Source organism: Callospermophilus lateralis, chromosome 3 (genome assembly GCF_048772815.1).
Source record: "Callospermophilus lateralis isolate mCalLat2 chromosome 3, mCalLat2.hap1, whole genome shotgun sequence".
Lineage (NCBI taxonomy): Eukaryota > Metazoa > Chordata > Mammalia > Rodentia > Sciuridae > Callospermophilus > Callospermophilus lateralis.
In genome coordinates, this window is record NC_135307.1 from 134155099 (window position 1) to 134176637 (window position 21539).

The 21539-nt window shown below is 41.3% G+C and overlaps 1 protein-coding gene across 1 annotated transcript in view; it reads right to left on the bottom strand.

Annotated features, from left to right (window-relative positions):
- Abhd2 (abhydrolase domain containing 2, acylglycerol lipase) overlaps positions 1 to 21539 on the bottom strand; it is a 102011-nt gene that overhangs the window by 56980 nt on the left and 23492 nt on the right. Inside the window, exon 3 of the mRNA XM_076851374.2 lies at positions 20533 to 20732. Coding sequence (XP_076707489.1) covers positions 20533 to 20726 — 194 coding nt within the window. The 5' untranslated portion in view covers positions 20727 to 20732. The remainder of the gene's footprint in view (positions 1 to 20532; positions 20733 to 21539) is intronic.

A 21539-nucleotide genomic window follows, 5' to 3' on the forward strand; every position in this document is an offset into this window, starting at 1 on the left:
CCAACTAGAGGCAAATACGACTTCACAGCTGCCACACATTACATTTTCACTGTTGTTGCTAAATATTCTATTCCTGATTTGCAGGATTCTGCACAGGAAAATTCCAATGCAAAGATTATTCTGTTTCTCCCAAATGACCAAAAGTGGCCTGAGGAAACAAGATAAAGATCATCTTCTGTCCCTGTAACTGGTTCTAAATACAGGATGGCAGGGCTGCTGGGCCAAGCTGGCACATCTATGACCCTTCTTGCATGCTGTGTAAGCTATTAAACATGAATGCTAAAGAGAACAGGCCCATAAGTTACCATAAAACCACTTAAAATGAAACCACACTTCTTTGCTCTAAGGAAAAATAAAACTTTTTTTTAAAGTTCAAAGAAAACCAGTTAAAAAGCCTTAGAATTGTTTTCTCATGTTAAGTGTAAGTTTATCTGATCCCATCATCTTCGTTGTCTCACGAGCAGCATTCAGGACAGGCCACATCACTCCATATGTGGAAGCACATGCACAGTCCTCCCTCCTTGTAGATATCTCCACCTGATTGGTTTTCTTGTTTTGTTGTGGTGCTGAGGATTGAACCCAGGGCCTCCCACATGCTTCCATCTGGTTTGAAACTATACTTTAATTGGGGATATAGTTTGCTAGACACCTTTAGAGGCTTTAAAAAATTTTTTTTTAAAGTTATAGATGGACAAAATACCTTTACTTTATTTATTTATGTGGTGCTGAGGATCGAATTCAGTGCCCCAAGCATGCAAGGCAAGCATGCTACTACTGAGTCACAACCCCAGCACAGCCTTGAAGTTCTACCCAACAAATGTCATCTATTAGAGAACTAGTTCTGCAAAAAGCTAGTCAAACCTGACCTTTGGAGGATGCACTGGAGCTCCTGAAACCAGGATGCCAAAGTGCTACGCATGAAGTACAAACACACTCTGTTTGCCCAGACTTTACAGCAAAAACACTATTCCATTGCTTTACCTTTCCTATTTTGAAAGTATGGATTTGAAAAAGTCACCTGTGCTGACCAAACAGGATACATGTTGACACAAGGCACACTGAACATCTTTCTTTTGTCCCCATTGCCCCAGTTACCTCTCTCCTGTCTGGAGGACAGGCACATAGATGCCAATGGTCTGCTCTTTGTCCAACCCAGTATTGCCTTTGGCTCCTTCTCAGCCTAAGTCCTCCTCAAAAGCTGTGCCATGTTTGGGTGGGAAGAAAGAGAAGAACTGGAAAATTCCATCATTTATCTGTCACTATTCCCAGTGGAGGAAAGGGAATACTTACTTGTGAAGCTCTTGCATTATCTATATGGAATCCTCCTTTAAGAACAAGACTTGACATGAGAGAAAGGCTGGAGAGGATGCTAAGGAACAAAGCCACAGTGAAGGATGAGCCACAGAGAAGATCCACAAGGATGACTGCTAACCCTGCTTTTGCAAAGCCAGAGCCCAAGTCTAAAAGGGCCTCTGAAAAGAAGGGGGAGAAGGTACCCAAAGGGAAAAAGAGAACAGTGGATGCTGGCAAGGATGGGAAAATGGAGATGCCAGAGCAGACCAGGCCCAGAAAGTGGAAGATGCTGGAGATGCCAAGTGAAATGTGTGCGTTTTTTGGTAACTCTATATTTCTGGTACACAGTTTGAAATATTATTTTTTTAATAAGTTTTTAAAAAATACAGAATTTTTACTTTATTTTTTAAGCTATGTTGTTAGCACACAAAACACTTTGTTGATCTGTTCTGGGGAAAGGGTATATGTCACAGATAAAATATCTTCAAAGTAGGACTGCTGTGGGGGGAACCTCTGTCTCTTCTAATTTTGAAAGACTTCCTCTTGGCTCCCAGAAGGAGGGATTCCTTGACATTGACATATATGGCCACCTTGGTACAAATGTTTTGTGTGTAGTGTGGGAAAACTTGTTTTCATGTCTTCTGCTCCCTCTATGCCATTACAAGGTCTCCCTTAATCCCAGAGACCTGTTGGGACCTCACTTGCTCCCCAGTTACCAATATGTCAGGCCATTTGGACTTTCTAGTGACAACACTGAGATGGTATCCTTCAAAAGAGCAGTAGTTCCTTTTTTTAGACTTCGGATCTTCGGACTGGTAATTCTGCCATTTTCAGAAAGTCAGGATTGGCTTGTAAAAAGTTACTAAACAACATGCTAAATGTGAAATGTCAATCTTCACTCTAAACTCTCCCTATTCAGAGCATCAGATGAAGACTTCATTGGGTTTTATAGAGGCTTTCTGATTTTGGTAGCCCATCCAAGAAGGGAGATAGAAAGTTGCTGTATACTATTAATAATTGTCTGCCCATGTCTTGCATGGAATACCATGATTGTTTATGAAAAGTATCTTTAATAAAGATGGATACAGTTTGGCTTAGAATGCTGCCTCTATCTCCCACCAGTAGGGAACTGCTTTCTCCAAGACTCTTAAGATGAGATGCATTCTGGTGAAAGGTAACAGTGCCATTTATAGTCCGATGATCTTTCATTCATCTATGGTCAGACTCCAAAACACAGCAGTAGGTGGAACTGGGAAGAATCCTAGGGGTATAGACTGGAGGTGAGAGGTTGGGAGCAGAAAAGAAGCTTCGGTTTGTGGTTATGCAGCACTCCCTGAAGTATTTTTTTTTTTTTTTTTTTTAGTTGTAGATGGACACAATACCTTTATTTTATGTATTTTTATTTTATTTTATGTATTTTTATTTTTATTTTATGGTAAAATAATAATCAAACCCAGTGCCTCACACATGCTAAGCAAGTGCTCTACGATTGACCCACATCCCCAGCCCCAAGTGTATTGTTTTTACATAGAGATTTTTGGTAAATCTAAGGTTTGGCCTAGTAACTGAGCTGGAAGTCTCCCCACTTTGTTTCTATTGGCAACCTCTAAAATTTTCAGGTTAATAGAATCTGCTGTAGGCTTCTCCTGAGAGATGTCCCTGTGTCTGGCCATAAGATGTTCAAGGCAGAGGACACACTGTTCCTAAGGAGGTCTTCAAACAAAGATGTCGATAATTTTTTTGGATACCTCTAAAGAGGACTTCTTTCCTCTAGTGAAGTGGCAAGAAGTTATGCTAGAGTATAGGACTTTTAATTAATTCACACTGGCAATTTTGTGTGTGTGTGTGTGTGGCTGTTTGTTGTTTTCTTTTTTTTTTTTATTGGTTATTCAAAACATTACAAAGATTGCAGAATCACATCGGTTACACATCCACATTTTTACATAATGCCATACTAGTAACTGTTGTATTCTGCTACCTTTCCTATCCTCTACTATGCCCCCTCCCCTCCCCTCCCATCTTCTCTCTCTACCCCATCTACTGTAATTCATTTCTCTCCTTATTTTTTTCCCATTCCCCTCACAACCTCTTATCTGTAATTCTGTATAACAATGAGGGTCTCCTTCCATTTCCATGCAATTTCCCTTTTCTCTCCCTTTCCCTCCAACCTCATGACTCTGTTTAATGTTAATCTTTTCCTCCTGTTCTTCCTCCCTGCTCTGTTCTTAGTTGCTCTCATTATATCAAAGAAGACATTTGGCATTTGTTTTTTAGGGATTGGCTAGTTTCACTTAGCATAATCTGCTCTAATGCCATCCATTTCCCTGCAAATTCAATGATGTTGTCATTTCTTAGTGCTGCGTAGTACTCCATTGTGTATAAATGCCACATTTTTTTTTATCCATTCATCTATTGAGGGGCATCGGGGTTGGTTCCACAGTCTAGCTATTGTGAATTGTGCTGCTATGAACATCGATTCACACTGGCAATTTGAAAAAAAAAAAAAAAAGGAACTCAAATGTTGATGTTTGACATGAGCTCTTGGTAATACAGCTTGCCTTCCTCTGATATGCAGAAAATAACTCACAAAATGGCAAGCAATGATGTTAGGAAAAAAGATTGTTCTTAAAATATTTAATAAAAATGATGTTTCTTTTTGTCAGTAATTATATAGATCATTACTAAGAAGCCACACTCAGAACCTGACTCTATTCTTGTTTCCAGTAAGTTCACAATCATGAGACAGAGAAAAAGAAGGAAACTTTATATAAGGCTCAAGGGACTTAAACAAATGAACTTGATCTGGAAAACTCTGCATCACAAACATGTCAATTCTCTCTCAATTGCCTATAAATTTAAAAGATACACAATAACAACAGAATTTTTACATTTAGAATTAAGAAAGCATTCACAAGTTCATCTGGAAAAATGAATTAGCTATAATTGTCTAAGAAATGATGAAAAAGAAAAGTAAAAAGGGTTATCTGCCCTGCCCCACTGCCCACCATAAAACATACTATACAACTACAAAACATGCTATAAAACTAATGGTATAGTCTCAGGATCATCAACATAAAAGGCTGGAAACAAGCCTGAACATATATCCAGGAAATTTAATCAGAGAAAAAGGCGGCATTTGAATAAATGCGATAAAGACATATTGTTCAACAAATGGTGTTGGGCAAAGAGTAGACATATAGAAAAGTAAGCTGGAGACACCCCTCACACCAAGATAATTTCTACAAGGATCCAACATTTTATAATAAAAATGAAATCATACATGTGCTGGAAGAAATTTCAGAATTTTTTTTTTTAATAACTCTGATACGAACAAGACCTTTCTTAGGAAAACAGAAATTCCAGCAGCTGGCGGGGGGCAGGGAAGAGTGAAAAATTTAACTCTGTACACATTTTTTAAAATTCTGCATAGCAAATACTACCATGGGCAAAGTCAAAAGACAAATGACAAACCAGGAACAAATATTTGCAATTCATATCTCAAAGGGCTAATTTCCCTAGTATATAAAGAACTCTCTCCTGGCTATTGACCAGGAGAAAAATGGTCAGAGGCTACCAACAGGCAGTTGATAGGGACCACACCTAGCAAAATTTCCATGCACTTCCCTTTTGACCCAGCAATTCCACTTCTAGAAATGCATCTGATGCTCACACGTGCGCATCATGATGCAAATACAGAATGACTCATTGTGGCATTATGAAAGCAAAAGATTACAAATAAATGAAGCTTTCCTGCAGAAGACTGGTTAAACAAATTGTTTATGGGATACTTAGCAGATAAGACACAAATGGAGATGTTCTTCCTATAGTCATTTAGAAGATTCTCTAAGTGATTCCACAAAAAGAAGATGAAAGACGAATGTAAGAGCCTGCTGCCAACAAGGTCAGCACCGAGGGAGACAGCAAAGTCATAAATCTCAATGGTTGATGAGAAAGCTACTGGGAAATGCAGCCCTGAACAGAAATGCAAAAGGAAGGAAACGCTGCAGCTGCCCTGACCTTTCAAGAAGAGGAACATAGTTCCAAAAAGCTCAAAGAAGCCACTGTTAATGGCTGTGGGTTAGTCCTGTTGAAATGGTAGCTCTCCCTATGGAGTGAGAATGCAGAAAAACATGTCCTCAAATGGTCAACAACTGTACCCTTGTGCAAAGTCAGGCAACTTAAGGACCAGACCTTCCTTTTTGTCCACACAGTGAGAGAGCACCACAAAACCATATAGAAAAGCATGCTCTAGAAAGCTCTCTAAAGCAAAGTTCATCTCTCTTTACACATGAAAGACAAATGCCAAAGTCAGGGGCTGGTGCCACCACTTATGGAGTCCTACAGTTATGGGATTGCTGTTGGATCTTGCCTTGATAATTTCCTTCCCTCTATTTTTTTCTGGCCTTTTTTGTAACTAAAATTATTTGGTGTTACATTTTCTGGATTGATTCTCTAATTTTCTCTTCCACTTTCCATTCGCTTTTTTGTTGTTGTTGTTTGTTTGTTTGTCTTTTTATTCTCCTTGCTGGAAGAGATACTCAATTTTACCTTCCAATCCTTCCAATAATCTTTTTTTTTCCTGCTCTAAAAGCTCGTTCCTGTTCTCTGAATGTTCTAACTTTATAGTAGTTTATTCTTGCCAAATGCATACATACCCTCTCTTATCTGAGTTATATGCATGACAGGTTTTAAGTTTACTTCAACCTATTTCATTGTGCTTCCTCTACTTCCTTTCTTCTGTTTGCTATCTTTATCTTTCATGTTCAAGGCTTTCTTCAAATGTCCTTCTGTTCCTATTGCAAGATGAAGTGCTAAAAAACTGACGCAGAGTTAGCTATCTGTAGACATGGGGAAGACTGTCAACCTGGGGGTTCCAGCTATTCTAAGAGGATCCTCAAAAAGCAGTGTCTCTGGAACTTTTCTCTGGGGATAGTCAGTTTCCCCTCAGGAAAATCCCTCCATCTCCCTGGAGAAACTGGCTATGACTTAGGACTTGTTTGAAGGCAGACTCCATGGACTGGTGCCTCACACCCACCCTCAAGCTGCCAGTCTCTTGCCAGGGCAGAGCAGAGAGTCCTCTGGCTATATGAGAGAGGAGAAGACTGGGGAACTTTCTACCAATCTTCATGTTGTCAGACACATTTCATACCCATGCTCAAAGATATCTGGTGCCTCCAATGCCTGAGCCTTCCAATCAGCTGATTCTTTCAGGATCCCCCTCTGCAAGCTTGGGTTTTAGATTTCTCTGGTTTTCTAAGTCAGTTTCCACCTGACCATCTGCTTTCTATTCATTCACTTCCATCTCCTCTCTAACCCTTATTAACATTTTAGTGGCTATTAAAAGAGGAGTAGGAAAGATGGTGGAATGTGATGGTCATCATTACCCTAAGTACATGTACACAAAAGATGTGACACTTTGTGTACAACCAGAGTTATGAAAAATTGTGCTCTATGTGTGTAATATGAATTGTAATGTATTCTGTTGTCATTTATAACAATTAAAATTTAATTAAAAAAAGAAAAAATAAAACAAAAAAATAAAAGAGAGGAGTAAAGATAAACATGTTTTCAATCTGCCATTTTTTAATCAAACCCCTGTGCTCTTATTTTTGTTTTAATTATTTCTTTGGGTTAAATTCATGATAGAAGAATCAATATTTTTACTGTTTTATTTATAATCTGTCATACATTCAATAAATACTTAGTGAGTACCTTCTGTGTGCTGAATATCATACTGGGCAATGAGGATACTTGGCATAAGGAAAAGAACAAGGACTATGGGGTAAGAGAGACCAAGGTCAAATCTCATTTTAACAGCTGTGTGACTTTGGATAATTTATCTTGTTGAGTTGTGTTTACTCATTTGTTAAATATTGAAGGTAGAGGTGGGTCAAGGATTTTTTGGAAGACTAAAGAAAATACATGGTAATCACTGAAGTCAGTAGCCAGTGGAAGCAGGCACCCTTAAAATTATAATATTTGTTATTCTGTTGCAGTTATCATTAAGTTATTTTATAATCTATCACAGTATATAGATTAGTAAGTAATACAAATAAATGTAAATTCCACAATGAAAGGACTGGACACTATAAAACCACCACTCTGAATGTGGAGGCTTCTTCAAAGAGGAGGGAATCTGTGTTCTCTCAAATAAGGAGGTGTGTGAAGTTATGAGGGTATTCCAGGAAGAAGGATCTCAGTGTAAAACACAGGCACAAGAGACTATGTGGTGTCATGGAAAGTGAGAGGATCTTAATCTAGACACAAGGCATGTGAGAGAGATGAAGCCAGTGCTGGGGCTGGACCTCTTCCTACAGTCAGGAGCCACTGCAGTCTAAAGCAGGGCTGTGATGCAGGGATTTGTGCTTTAGAAAGATTACTTGGTGATCTGCAGCAGAAAATGGGAGTGAGATTACTGTGTTATACCAAGTGAAAGCTGGGAATGTCCTGGGCTGAGGCAGAGGCAGAGGCAATGGGCTGGTGAGGAGAGAGAGACTGAAGGACTGAGAGGAGGTTCAAATGACAGGGCTGTATCTGTGGCCATCATTCTCCCTGCTTTTGGACACCGTAAGTGCACTTCTTGAGATAGGCATGGCCACACCCCTTCCTTTAAGCTGTAAAAAGGGAAAGGAAGTGATGTGGTGCCACTTCCTGCCAGCAGCCTTAAAGAGCCAGTGTGGGGTGCCACATCCCTCTTCCTGTCTCAGTGGTGACCACAGAAGCACTCTGTCAGCAGAGCCCTCCTGTTGATTGAAGTAAACATGTAGCACAAATGAGAAATGGATGCTTGTGTGTTTAAGGCTGAGATTTAGGGGTAATTAGTTACCGCAGCATGAACTAGCCCATCTTGACAAATTGTGTCTAATTTAATATCATATTGATAATACTTCCTGATTTTCCTCTGAATATCAAACAATACTTCATTTTTAAAAGTTTCATTGTTACCAATGCCAAGCATTATTTGATACTTATTACTCATATTTCCTTTTATGGAAATTATCTAGACATATCCTCTACCTACGTATCCACTGAGGTCTTGTTAACATTCAAAGATACTTGCATGAACTCTGTGTACATTATGTTCTTTATCATTTGTACAACTAATCTGGCTAACAATATAAAAATAGCTATAATGATAGCAGCTATGCTTACTAAACTCTTACACATGCCAGGCGTCCTGTAAGTCATTTTGCACGCTCTTTTTCCTTCTCATACGAACCTATGAGTTAAGATCAATTACTCTGTTTTCACAAAGCAGGGAGCAAAGCTGGCATCTGAGCCCAGGTGGGTCTCAGTCTGAGCCTGAGTTCTGGATCCCCACGCCCTGTTGCTCCCTAGCTTCTTCCCTCTGGAGCTTCTCCCTCTCAACAGGCACCTCTCACTTATATTTTCAATCTTAGGGGAAAACTTTCATTGAACTTTGATTTCTTCTCTAGTTTCTTATTTTTATTTCTTCCTTTCTCAGTCTTTTGTGTCCTCACTAGCTTCTTTGGTTTCCTTTCTCACCTCACTATTGAAAACACATCCTCCAACATTCCTGAATCTTTCTAGCCAAGGTCTAAGGCCTTTGGTCAGACCTCATCCTGAGGGTCTGTGGTTTCTGACACCTCCTTAATGGCTTTCCTTCTCTGGCTCCCGTGACACTTCAGGTCCCTGATTCTTTACTCCCCTGTCCTGTTGTTTGCTCTTGGCTATTTGCTGGTTCTACCTCCTTACTAACCATGGTGTGCCTCGGACACCAGTCCTCAGGGACTCTCTCTCTCATCCCTGCCCTTTTAAGCTTCTTTGCCCCATGACCTGTAATCTGCATGTCTGGCATTGAGCTCACAGCTGTTCTGTAGCCACATGGATACCTGCCCATGTGTAATTCCCAGAGACAAGCCCCAAACCAAACAACCTTCCCCGAGAGAACAGCTGCCCCATGTGACTTCTCTATTTCTTCTTTTTTTAAATATTTATTTATATTTAAAAAAATATATATAGGTGAACACAATATCTTTATTTTATTTTTTATGGGGTGCTGAGGATCAAACCCAGTGTCTCACGCATGGTAGGCAAGCACTCTACCTCTAAGCCAGAACCCCAGCCCCATGACTTCTCTATTTCTGCTCATGATTCTATTATTTCTCAGTGCGTTGTAACCTTGGCATTATCTGTGACTCAGCCCTTTCCTCCAGTGCCCAAGGCTGTTCCATTATCCTCCTACACCACTGATTCCACCTTGGAGGCCTCAGAGTTTGACCTAACCTTCCATTTTCTACCACCACCAGGCACAAGTCCCAACTCCTTCCTTCTTGGAATTTTAGACTCCATGTGATCTGACCTCCTTTCCTTCCCCTACAGACCAGGACTCTCAGGTGTAATCAGATAGCTCTTGTCACCAGATCATGGCATGGGCACCTGTCTAAGGGCTGGCCGGGAAGCAACTGTGGAGACCAGATCAGTGAGAGAGCCAGACACTCATTAGCAAACAAAATCAAAAGGACAATGAGCAAAGGGCAGACTGGGTGGCAGGTCCAAACACCATGCAAACAACACTAAGTTCATCACTGGGAATTATGAGAGATGGTCAAAGTCTAATCATATGAAGATCATGGAACTGGGGGACAGGAGCATGAGGTGATGTGGGGTCAGGGTAAAGCAGCAACAATGAGGACATGTGCCAACTGTGCCGAGGTCTCTGCCACCTTCTTACCTTGGTAGCTGGTTGGAAGGCCCACAGGACAAAAGGACAAACGTGGATAGGTGAGAAGTGCTGGTCTGGAAGGCAAAGCCAGTTTTCTGCCAGAGTGCTTTCTTAAATAATGACTGTCATGAGCTCCTGCCCCACCAACCTCTGTGCCTTCTCTCATACCATCCGACCGATTCAAAGTTGATGAATCTTTCAGACCTCCTCACCCTAGGTGCATAGTTCCATCTCCCCCTTTTTTAAAAAATATGATTTTTTAGTTGTAGTTGAACACAATGCCTTTATTTATTTTTATGAGGTGCTGAGGATCAAACCTAGTGCCTCGCACATGCTAGGTGAGCGCTCTACTGCTGAGCACCAGCCCCAGCCCCCATCTCCCTTTTTAATACTCCTTTATCCTTTGTCTAAATTACTCATTCTGACTCTTGACCACATGTTCCTATCAAGACAATCTACAAGCACTGGTGTTCACTGATCCTGCACAAAGTAGCAGTCATAGGAGACAGATAATTTTAAAACAGTTTTTGTCTTCAAGCCTCTAACTTGGGGGTGAAGATATACACATGGAGGGTTTCTGCTTATATCCCCATCATTGGGGAAGAGCCAAGAGACAGAGATGGGTAAATATTAGAGGATGCTGGAGGAGGTAGGACTTAAGAAGGTCTTGAAGGAAGGAGAGAGAGGATTTTGTTGGCTAGAGAAGGTGGAAATAAGAGAAAAGGTATTGTGACTATATACAAGAAGAGGTGAATGCGGGGTGCAGGGGGTGAGCAGATTGCAAGAGTAGATTACTGACTATTATTAATTGATTATTAGAATACATAGTTCTTTACTTATTCATTCACAAGAAGAACCTTCCTTTATTCAAATACCAAGGCAGAAAAAGTCCATATTGTTATGGCTTGTAAGTTCTAAGTTAAAAAAGAAATTATGGGGGCTCTCACTTCATATTAATATGGAACTCAAACTGATCTTTACCAACTTGCGTGAGAAAGTTCAGGGTCTTGCCAGGAGGAGGACCTGGTGCTACGTGTCACAGGAAAGTCAGGCTAGTTAGGGGAATAGCACTAGCACCCAGAGGAAAAATGGAAAAATACATAACCTGCTGCTTCTCTTGAACCTCTACCCTTCCTGGGAGGCCACAGAATTCTGGGCTAGTCACTGACCTCCTGGTGAGGTTTCCCAAATGTTTCAGAGTACAGACTTTTTTAATGGCTACCTCAGAAGTTAAGTAGTCTGGCTGGATGTCAAGTGCCCACACTAACCAAGAGGCCCTCATTCTAAGATCACAAGTTGACACTGGGTGGAGATTTAGGGTGGTTCCAAGGCTATCACAATGACTGACTCACTTCCATGGCTCACCATAACACTGTAGGCAGCTACCTCAAGCAGATGAAGAGTGCTGAGGAGTACACTGTTGCTAGTTGCTGGCGCTTCTCTATCAGTTGCTGGGGTGGCCACAACAACGGCATCTCATCTGATCATACACAAACCAGGATTACAGCTTTCCTAGAATTCTGTGGATAGATTCCTTATAAATCTAGAAAAAAGTTGTCCTTGAGTAACTATGATATCACTACCATTCTGATCCTAAAACCAATCTCCCACAACAGACTCCAGACTCCATTTACAGGAACACCTCCATCCCCGCCGCCGTACTGTGGATGGGACCCAGAGTCTTGCGCATGCCTGGCAAGCTCTGTACCACTAAGCCACACCTCCAGCCCAGGAAAGATAGTCTTGATGTTGCTGAAGATAACCAGGGTCCAAAGCTGGTTATTTCATTCACTGCTGCTTCAGACAGAGATGAAGAATGACTGTAGTGAGCTCTTGATCTCTAGCCACTGGAGGACCACACTGGCACTAAGAGTCTAGGAGTCACATTGTTACCCTCTAGAATATTATTTTTTGGAGTCAATTTATTGTCTTAAATATACTTTACCAATAAGTACATGTATTTTGCAGTGGAAAATGTACTATCATAGTGAGGGGAGGCATGCTGAGAGGCAGGCAGATAAAAAGATCGGCTTGAGATCAAAATTGGTAACTACGGAATTCGTGAGATCAATAAAACATGAGGAGCTGATAAAAGCTGGCTACACTTAGAAATTTTGCACTTTTCCAGATGGTGAGATCCATTTTCTGCTCCTAGATATTGGAACAATTTTCAGGCAACAACATATCAAGAAGGACCACAAAGGTGGATACCAGGCAAGACCTATAAAGTAAATTAAGTAGTTTAAGTAGAATTAGAAGTTAAAGATGGTGGGTCAAGATGGACCTTGGTTCCTAGTCTGGGAAAGACTGGAATGGAGGGGTAACTTAGTAACAGGATCTAGGACAGGAGTAGAGACCCACTTGTCCATCCATATGTGCTGGTTTTGACACTGTGTGATGTCACCATGTGACAATGGACTCTGTTGTGCACAGGTGGAATCTGCTGTGTACAGGTGGCTTTTACAATTCTGAAGATATAGTAGACCCCTGAAGAAAAACTTCAGGCTTGAGGAACAGGGCAGGAAGTAGGATGGACAGACATTTGGAGAAAATGGTAACTTAAGTTACTGCTTTAGAGTGCAGGCATGAGATGAGACTTCTATATGAACTAAAGAGAGAAAGTCTTTAATATTTTGGATTCTGAATCTTTTTATATATTTCAACTTCAGCAATTCCTGAAAGAAGGCACAAAGACTCTTAAAAAAAAAAAAAAGCCAAGCCTGGATCTAAGTTAGAGAAAGTGGATGAATTTTTTAGCAGACTCAGGTTAGTCATCAGGATTCCACACAAGATGCCTCAAAGATGGTGGCACTTTCCTTCCTATCATGACTAGCTCCTTGAATAAGTGACCTGCTAGGGCAGAGACCATGCAAATAGCCCAATATCTAAGAGTTAAATTAAACCTGGCCACTGGCAAAGTATACATCACCTTCAAGTGAACACCCACTCAAAAAACCTCACCAAATGATGGCAGAAGCCAGTGAGTAAGAGTGTGACCAACTCATTCATGTTTACTTGTGACTTCTTCAGCATTAGCACAGAAATTCTCATGTCCTAGGAAACCTGTCAGTGCCAAACTAGAAAGTTTTGGCCAGCCTAGTACAGAGAACTACATCCCAAGGTCAGTAATTTAGGATTTTTTTTTTTTGTCTTGACAATTTAATTGTAATTACAATCACTCAAAATTGCATAAGCAATTTTAAGATGAAGTCACTTGAAAAAGTAACCTCAGTTGAGGCTCTTCAGTCCCATCCAATAAAGATGATTTTGAGCCTTTCATCTTTCAGGATATACATTTATATCTTAAACTTAATGTAAGTTTGCAAGTAACTTAAGTTACAGTTAAGTAACTGTAAGTTTCTAGGTCTGAGGGCTGTAACCATTCATAGTTTACCACCAAGCATCCAAGGAAATATTTGTATAGCTCTTAAAATGGGTAAAATCAGGTCAATGGAATTAAAGCAATTAGGAGTTTATCCTGCAAAAAGGACAAAGCTTTAGTGTTCAGCCAAGGAGGAAAGGATTTAAATGTGATCAGGAATGTCTGTGAGCAAAAAAAATCTAAGAGGAATTTAAGCCCAAGATAATGAAATTCTTTTCAGCTTTAACTCACTAGAAATAAGCTGTACTGGCTCCAAAACTATACCTGGGAGGAGTCTTGGGTGGCACTCTGACTGAAGTGGGTGTATGAAGCTGCATTTGCCTAATGTTGTATTTAACATTGAGAAAATATCTATCATCCACATCAAAGGCCTTTGTCACAGCCTCTGCTTTGGCACTGCCACTGCAAATAAATGGCCTTATAAAAATGAGGCAGGGAGAAAAAAATGGCAGGAGAGTAGTTTACACAGGAGTCCTATGTTCTTTAGATCTGGAAAATAACTCCATGATTGCACTATTAGACATTTGAATCAGTTCTTTTTGTAGGGTACGTCTAACTAGACATATTATTTAATATTTCCTTGTAGATGAAGACAAAAATAGCTTATCTTGTACATCTATGACAAATTCAGTATGTGCTTACATAGAACCAGGCTTTTATTTGGGACAGAAAAAAGAAAAAAGGATTTTACTGTCAGGAAGTGAGTATATATAACCATACTAGAGAGATGGTATTGTTTGAGAGAAAAATCAAAAGTAGATTTGCTCTGCATGATCAGAAATAATTAGGAGGCAGAGTTGCAAAGAAATCAATTAAAAATGCCTCTAGAAAACTCCAAAATGAAAAGCTTCTTTTAAAATCATTATTTATTTGCAGTACTGAGGATTGAACCCAGGGGTGTTCTACCACTGAGCCATGTACCCAGCCATTTTTATCTTTTTATTTTGAGACAGGATCTCACTAAGTTGCTTAGAACCTCACTAAGTTGCTGAGGCTGGCCTCGAATTTGCAATTCTTCTGCTTCAGCCTCCTGCCCCACTGGGACTATAGGCATGTCCCACCATACCCAGTTCTAAAAATGATCTTTTAAAAATCCTTCCCAAAGAGGGCTGGGGTTATAGCTCAGTGGTAGAGTGCTTGCCTAGCACATTTGAGGCACTGGGTTCGATCCTCAGCACCACCTAAAAATAATCAAATAAAATAAAGGTATTGTGTCTATCCACAATTAAAAAAATATTTTAAAAAATTTCTCCCAACAACTTAGTCTCAAGACAAGTAGATCCTCAAATGTTCATGAACCAAAATGACCAGATGACTGGTGAGAAACTAAAGATATTAACTAAACAGGGTGAGAATGACATTTCAATATAATTCCCATTTGAGACTTATTCTCTGAGTGAAGACAGAAATGAGGAAACCCCCAGAAGATAACTCCATTACCACATACAGAAAAGCCATGGCTTGCTGCCATTCTCTTGTAACCCAGTAAAGCAGCTTCCATGAAGAAACATTCAGAGAGGGCACCATGCATAGTGGAGCTGTTATTTTTGGTTTGGGGTTGGAATGGGCATGATCCTCACAGTCAAGTTTCAGGTATCTCAACCCCAGTGGAGAACAATAACATCCAGTTCTGAGTAAAACAGGTGGCAGCCAGTTGCAAAAAAGAAACTATTATGTTTCTATCTCTGGGAAAGAAAGAACCACAGACACAAGGCTGTGGTTTTGATCATACTGCTTTCACTTGCTGGACCCCACAGGGGCTCCTAGATGTCTCTTGCATCCCATGAAGATGCCTCAGCTCTCTGTTTTAGGTTTGTCTATTAGCTGAGCACTCCATTTTGCTTCTCCTAAATGCCTTCATCTTTAGCTACACCACGACCTGCTCTGACAGGCCTGCTAATGAGTGAAATAGCAGCAGCCTGGCTTCCCACAGGGAAATATATAACTTTAATAGCAGGTTCCAGAGACAGACACCTGCTACCCGTCTTCACTTTCTAACCTGGACCTAAGTGACAGAAACTTCAGGGAGGCCCACAGGAAAAGGTAGAGGCCTCAGACTGCCATTATACATGGACTTGCAGCTGCACTGACTAATTAAAATAAATGAATGAAATCCATCTGCTTCCAGAGACAGGGGAGAGGCTTCCCAGAAAAACAAAGCTCTGTCAGAACTAAAGGTACATCTGATTCCCTGGGGTGCCACTGAACAAGCTGAAGACAGTGAAGTTTTTCTTGCTGGCCCACATGGCATTCTCCAAAACTGGAACATCTCTCACCTATACCTGTTTATGGAAAATGAGAGACAGAATGACACTGTACTAAAGATTGGGAACTGCCAGGATCCTAATCTGTCTCACCAAGTGGATGGCTATTGATCCCGGTACATCTACTCCAGTGATAGGGAAGAGAGAGAGACACACAAATTCTTACAAAACCAGTGGAACATGCAAAAGAGACGCAGAAGCTCCATGCTGGGGAAATGTGGTAGAAAAACATAAGAGGGACTGTTTCCGGCTGAAGGGGTGTGGGACAAGTCAGGGAAAGTTCCTCAGAATCAATGCTGCTCAAGTTTTTCTTGCAGGATAAGAGGTATTTGGGTGGAGAGAGAAGGGAATCTGGAGTAGCCAGAGGACAAGAGCCCAGGGGATAGGCACTTCCTGGCAACCGGAGAATGTCATGAGTGAGTTATGAAGCTGGACCAGTAGGTTGGGGGCGTCACACTACAGAATGACTGAAGTAATAGTCTGCTTGAAGAAGCCAACTCAAGTGGCATTATGACAGATGGTTGGATCAGAAGGAGGGAGGAGACTGGGGGTGCTCCTGTAAAAGCCCAAGGGAGTGGTGGTTACACAGCTGAATACATAGATAAAAAGGTCCTGAACTGAATACTTAAGATTTATGCATTTTGATATATATAAATGATAGCTGAAAAAAGTATTTTAAAAAAAGGGGGGCTCAAGGGAAACAGTGCCAGGCTGTCCCCAGGGTATGGGGGATGGAATGGAATAGTCAGGAGAGGACAGACACACAAGAAAACCCTTTTCTTTAGCTTCTTTCCTTGCCTGATATCAAGGGTCCTTCTTGGAGGACTTTTCTGATGCTTGCTGGCAAAGCAAGAGTGTCAGAATCAGAGGATACTAGTGTCAAAGGGCAATGCACATATCTTGACTACTTCATTTTACATAGAAGGAAACTGGAGACCAAAGGGGCTGCACTTTATCTACAGTTTCCTGGCTAGTATGGAGGTAGAAGACCTAGGTTTGCATCCTAGTTCAAACTTCTCTCCACTACTGCTGTCAAACTATGAGGAAATTTGAATGAATGACAGAATTCTAAAGCTGTTAAAAACTGAATATTAGAAGACAGGCAGCAGTGTGGGCAAATGGTGATAGCATACAAAATGTTCAAACAGGTCACCAGGTAATATGCATCATCCTGGGGCTGGGGATGTATGTGGCTCAGTGGTATAGCGTTTACCAAGCATGCTCAACGCCATGAGTTTAATCCCCAGCACCACACACACACACACACACACACACACACACACACACAAAACAAACAAACCTCAAAACACAAACAAATCATACCATCCTGTTTTTGTGGAAGGCGAGTACATTCAGAAGAAAAGACCACAGAGATGATTACCAAAATAGCAATGGTATGCTATCTCTGGATGGAAGAATTACAGATGATTTTTGTGTGCTTTATTTTCTATTTTTAAAAAAATGAATATGCATTAAATTTTTTAATTCTTGAAAAAATGGAGATTTGTATCACCACCTAGATTTTCCTCATAGTTCAGAACTGAGCTTTGGTCTGCTTGTTTCACTAAAAGCAAACACTTCTTGAAAACAAAAAAATGAATCACTAGGTAAATATTGATCTGTTGCTAAGTGAACAAGAGCCACATCGTCCCACCGAAGCAAAGGTCTTCCTTCAGACCTGGAAGTTTCATTTATGCTGTATCTTTGGGTCAATTATCTTAAAACAGAGTTTAAAATTGACTTTACTGCTGAGAGGGGGGAAAAAAATCCCTACTCTTACAGCATGCTTTGAATGTCCACCTTTCACCAATTCGCTTCTTGCTCCAGAGCAGCAGGGGGATATGTTCCGATTCGCATTAAGTCATAATAAGGAGTGCCAGTAGTCAGGGCTACTGAGTAATGCCAACAGCTCGCTGTAAATCAGTTAACCAACTTTCCAGCCTAGGCGAAATCTTGTGAAGGCTGCAGACAGGCTTCCTCATTAAAAAAAAAATCTTCAAAGTCCCAGGAGAAGGACTTTTACCCATAACAGACATTTCCTGCCCACAGCTTCAAATACACAAGAGGCTGTTTCGGAAATATGACACAGAGAAAGAACATCAGAGGATAGTGGGTTCCACCAGAGTGATGGGGGAAAAAAAAGAGGTCATGCAGGGATCAAAGGCCACAAAGGGCCTCTCTTCCTGCTCCATGTCTCAGTTCTCTCACCTACACCCTGACAAAACTCCCCGCAGCTTCCCCCTGGATAAGAAAGGAATCAACTTTAGAATCACACTCCAGTTTGGGTTCAGTTTCCCTCTCTGCTACTCCCAGTCTCATCCTTAAATGACAGGAATAATGAATCGGATCCCCAAGTCATTAAGAGGATTAAGTGGCAGAATCTCCATGGGAGAGACTCAACAAATTTCAAATGCAGTAACATGGACAAAAGAGGAATCTAAAAACATTTTCCTGATATGTTTCATAAATACAGGATTATAGGTGTTCCTAAAATTAGAACCCAAATCAGAAAAAAAGAGTTACTGAAAGTGGAGGGGAACAGAATTCTTTGTCCTTTAACCATTTGTCATGTTCAAGTCAGAAGACTTGTGTAACTGCAATTCAGTTGCTTAAATAATGCTCCAATAATGCTGTTGGAGGGCCAGTCCTATAATCAAAAGAACAGGTTTTGGAAGTAAACTGTTTCTGGGGACTTTTCACACCCACCTTCATACTGTAGCTAATTCCTAAACAAACACCAGTTCTGCCTTCAACCTAGGTCACCCCACCCTCCTAATCCAGACTTCCTGGGAGAGAGCCTGGCACGTGGCCAATAAACTAGGGCTCCAAATCAGTGCCACTGACTCAGGTTGAGGCTCACTTTCTGCACACTGCCTAGGGCCTCCAAGAGGATGGGAGCAGGGACATTCTTCCAAATCAGGAGGTGGGTGGGGCCATCTCAAAAGACACCAGGCCTGTCCTTAAGGCTCATAAAGAATTTGTGCCAGGGAGGGAAAAAGGCAAAGGGAGACCTTAGGACTTCATGACTCTGCATTATTTTTGAAAGGAAAATATGGAAACAACAACAACAAATAAAATAAAAAGTATATTAAAACAACAACAGCAATAAAGAAAGAAGAATATGAAAGACATAAAAAAAAACTACCATACTCAGCTTTTATTTACACTTTGACTAATTAGTACCGAATCAAACTTTACATGATGTTTTTCTGGCGCCTGGGCAACAGCAGCTTTCCCAAGGTTTCCTCTCTCTAATTACTAAGGTAGTGATGCTGGGTGCAAATTTACATTCATCTGCATATAAACTTGCAGGCTTTTAAATACCTTGGTTTTCAAAAGATCTCCTAAAATGAGACAGATGATCAAGAAACTGGGTCTAGAAGTTCTCAATCTGAAAGTGGGTGCCAGGCCAAATTAGTGAATTACCTCAATTAAGTATTGGGGAAACATTCAAAGTGAAGTATGAAATTGCAGGACAAATTCCAAAATACACAATTACTGTGCACATCCTCTGTGAGGGAAGAGTTTTGACTGCAAACCCAGTGTGACATAAGAATGCCACATCCTTAGTTTGATGCCTGGTTGTGGAACCTACTGTAAGGTCCCATCACAAGGTCAGTTTCAAACTCAATATGATGACATTTCTGTTGTGTGTGGTGCTCCACCGGTATTAAGCAACATCTCTCAGACTCGAGGTCATGATACCACTGACATGACTATGAGGAAACTGCATAGTCATATACAGGCACCCCAAGCACCAGAAGCCCACAGTGTGAAAATCAACTAGATGACTGAACTGGACAAAGCAAGAAGCTGAACTCATGTCTCTGTTGCCCATTTGTCTACTCTTAAAAGATAAGCACTCATCCAGGGTTACCAATCCCCAAAAGACAGTGGAGAGAAACGCTTCTATTATTATCCATTGAGCATTGGAAATTTTGTTAGTCAAGTAGTGAAGGAATACAGTTTGAGAAAGACATTTCTGCAAGGAGCTGCAGTCCTGTGAGGCCCACAAGCAGAAAAGGATCAGCTGCAAGAGGCTGAGGAAAGCAGCAATTCTAAGAAAGGAGTCTGGAATTTAGATTGATGGGAAGGGCATGGCATGCCCCAGGCTTGAGGCTTGGCTCAGCCCAAAGCAAGGCACAGTTATCAGAAGACAGCTGCAGGGGAAAATTAATACTGCTATGTTAAAAACAGTATGTATGAGCTGGAAGGCAGTTGCCCTCGATTTTACAACTATGATTTCCTCTATCAGAAGCAGTGCCCACCTCTGCTACCTCCAAAGTTCAGATCTAGGCTTCTGCAGAGAAACCTGGCACACTGGGAATGAAGCCACTCCCTTTTAGGGCATTCTCTTAGCTAACCCTTGCCATATTTTTCAATATGGTGATGGAGAGTACCCAAATAAGCACAAAGGTCTTATGCCTTTGTGCTTATCGGTTATTTGGGGTAAGGATGGTTTCCCTGTCCTGTGATTGGCAATAGGGTGTTTGCTAAAGAACTAGTCCAAGTTTTCCATATCTACCTAACAACCAACTACCATTCCTGCAAAGTCCTTGTCTTGGATAATGACACTACACTGGAGTACAGGAAATTTCCAGGCAACAAAAATCAGATTCCTTCTCCCACCCTCCAGGGTTTAAACACAAGACTGCTAACAAGACTGTGGCTATTTTAACACCAATGGGTCCATTTTTCCATTGATGCCTTAAGAACATAATCTGAGAAGTCTTTTGTGTTCTATCCCCATTTGGTGCTGGGGATGGAACCCAGTTTTACCCATGCATGTTAGGCAAGCCCTCTACCACCGAGCTATATCCATGGCCCAACAAGGTTCTTCTCTGAATATCACACAAAGCCAAAGAGATCAGCAGGTTGGGCACACAGAGGGCACACGGTCTACTCACTCTTTGGTCAGAAGAGGACAAGACTTGAGCAGAAAGCGTGAGAGCCCCGAGTCCTGGAAGTAGAGGTCAGGTGGGGCTGTGGGACTCTTCAAGTTCAAACAGCGGACAATCACGTACAGCACCGCAGCTACTGCAGCCAGCTTCACCCCGTCGAATACGGCGGGGAGCTCGGTGGTCTCCAGCATGGCATTCATTTTGACCTGGGGGTTAGAGCACAGGTGTAAGGGTTAGAGCCAACCCCACCACAGAGGCATGTCCTACTGTGACACAACCCACAGGTGAACCCAGCCTGCCCCATCAGTGCCTATGATTTCCACTATCAGAAGCAGTGCCCACCTCTGCTGCCTCCAAAATTCAGATCTAGGCTTGTGCAGAGAACACACAGGCCACAGCCCTAATCACACACACACAGTCCTGAGTATGAGCAAACAGAGGAAGGGTGTTCTATTCTTTCTTTAATCTCTTGAACATTTACAGGATAAGCAAATTGGAAAACACTGAGGATAGAGTTCTTTTTGAGAGTAGAAAAATAAGATTAGTCAGAAAGGCAAGAGAGGACGGGGGCGGGGGGTGGTATAGTGCTTTGATTTCTGTTAACAGGCCACCTTAAATCTCCCCATAGACTTCATCTGCACCTGGAGCACCAGGTGTGCTTTCAGTGTTGTATTTACAGCCCTGGATGGAAACACAGAAAGGACTGCTGGTGCCAGCAGGTGTGGCTGTATTTACTGCCTGCTGACCCTACTTCTCTTTTTTCAAAGCAGGTAAAGATACAGAAACCTCAGTCTGACTTAGCCCTCTGCTCACGGAGGCCCTGGTGCGAGAGTCTAGTTAATTCTCAGCCTGGGTCACAGGGATCTTGGCTTTTGGGAGTTTCAGATAGTGTGAAATGAAGCTCACCAATTATTTTTTCCTGCAGAAGGCACTGGACTGTTGCCATTAGTTCAAAATTAGGAAAAAAAATGGACCAGATTAAACCACTGGATCAAAATTTTAAATTGCAATAT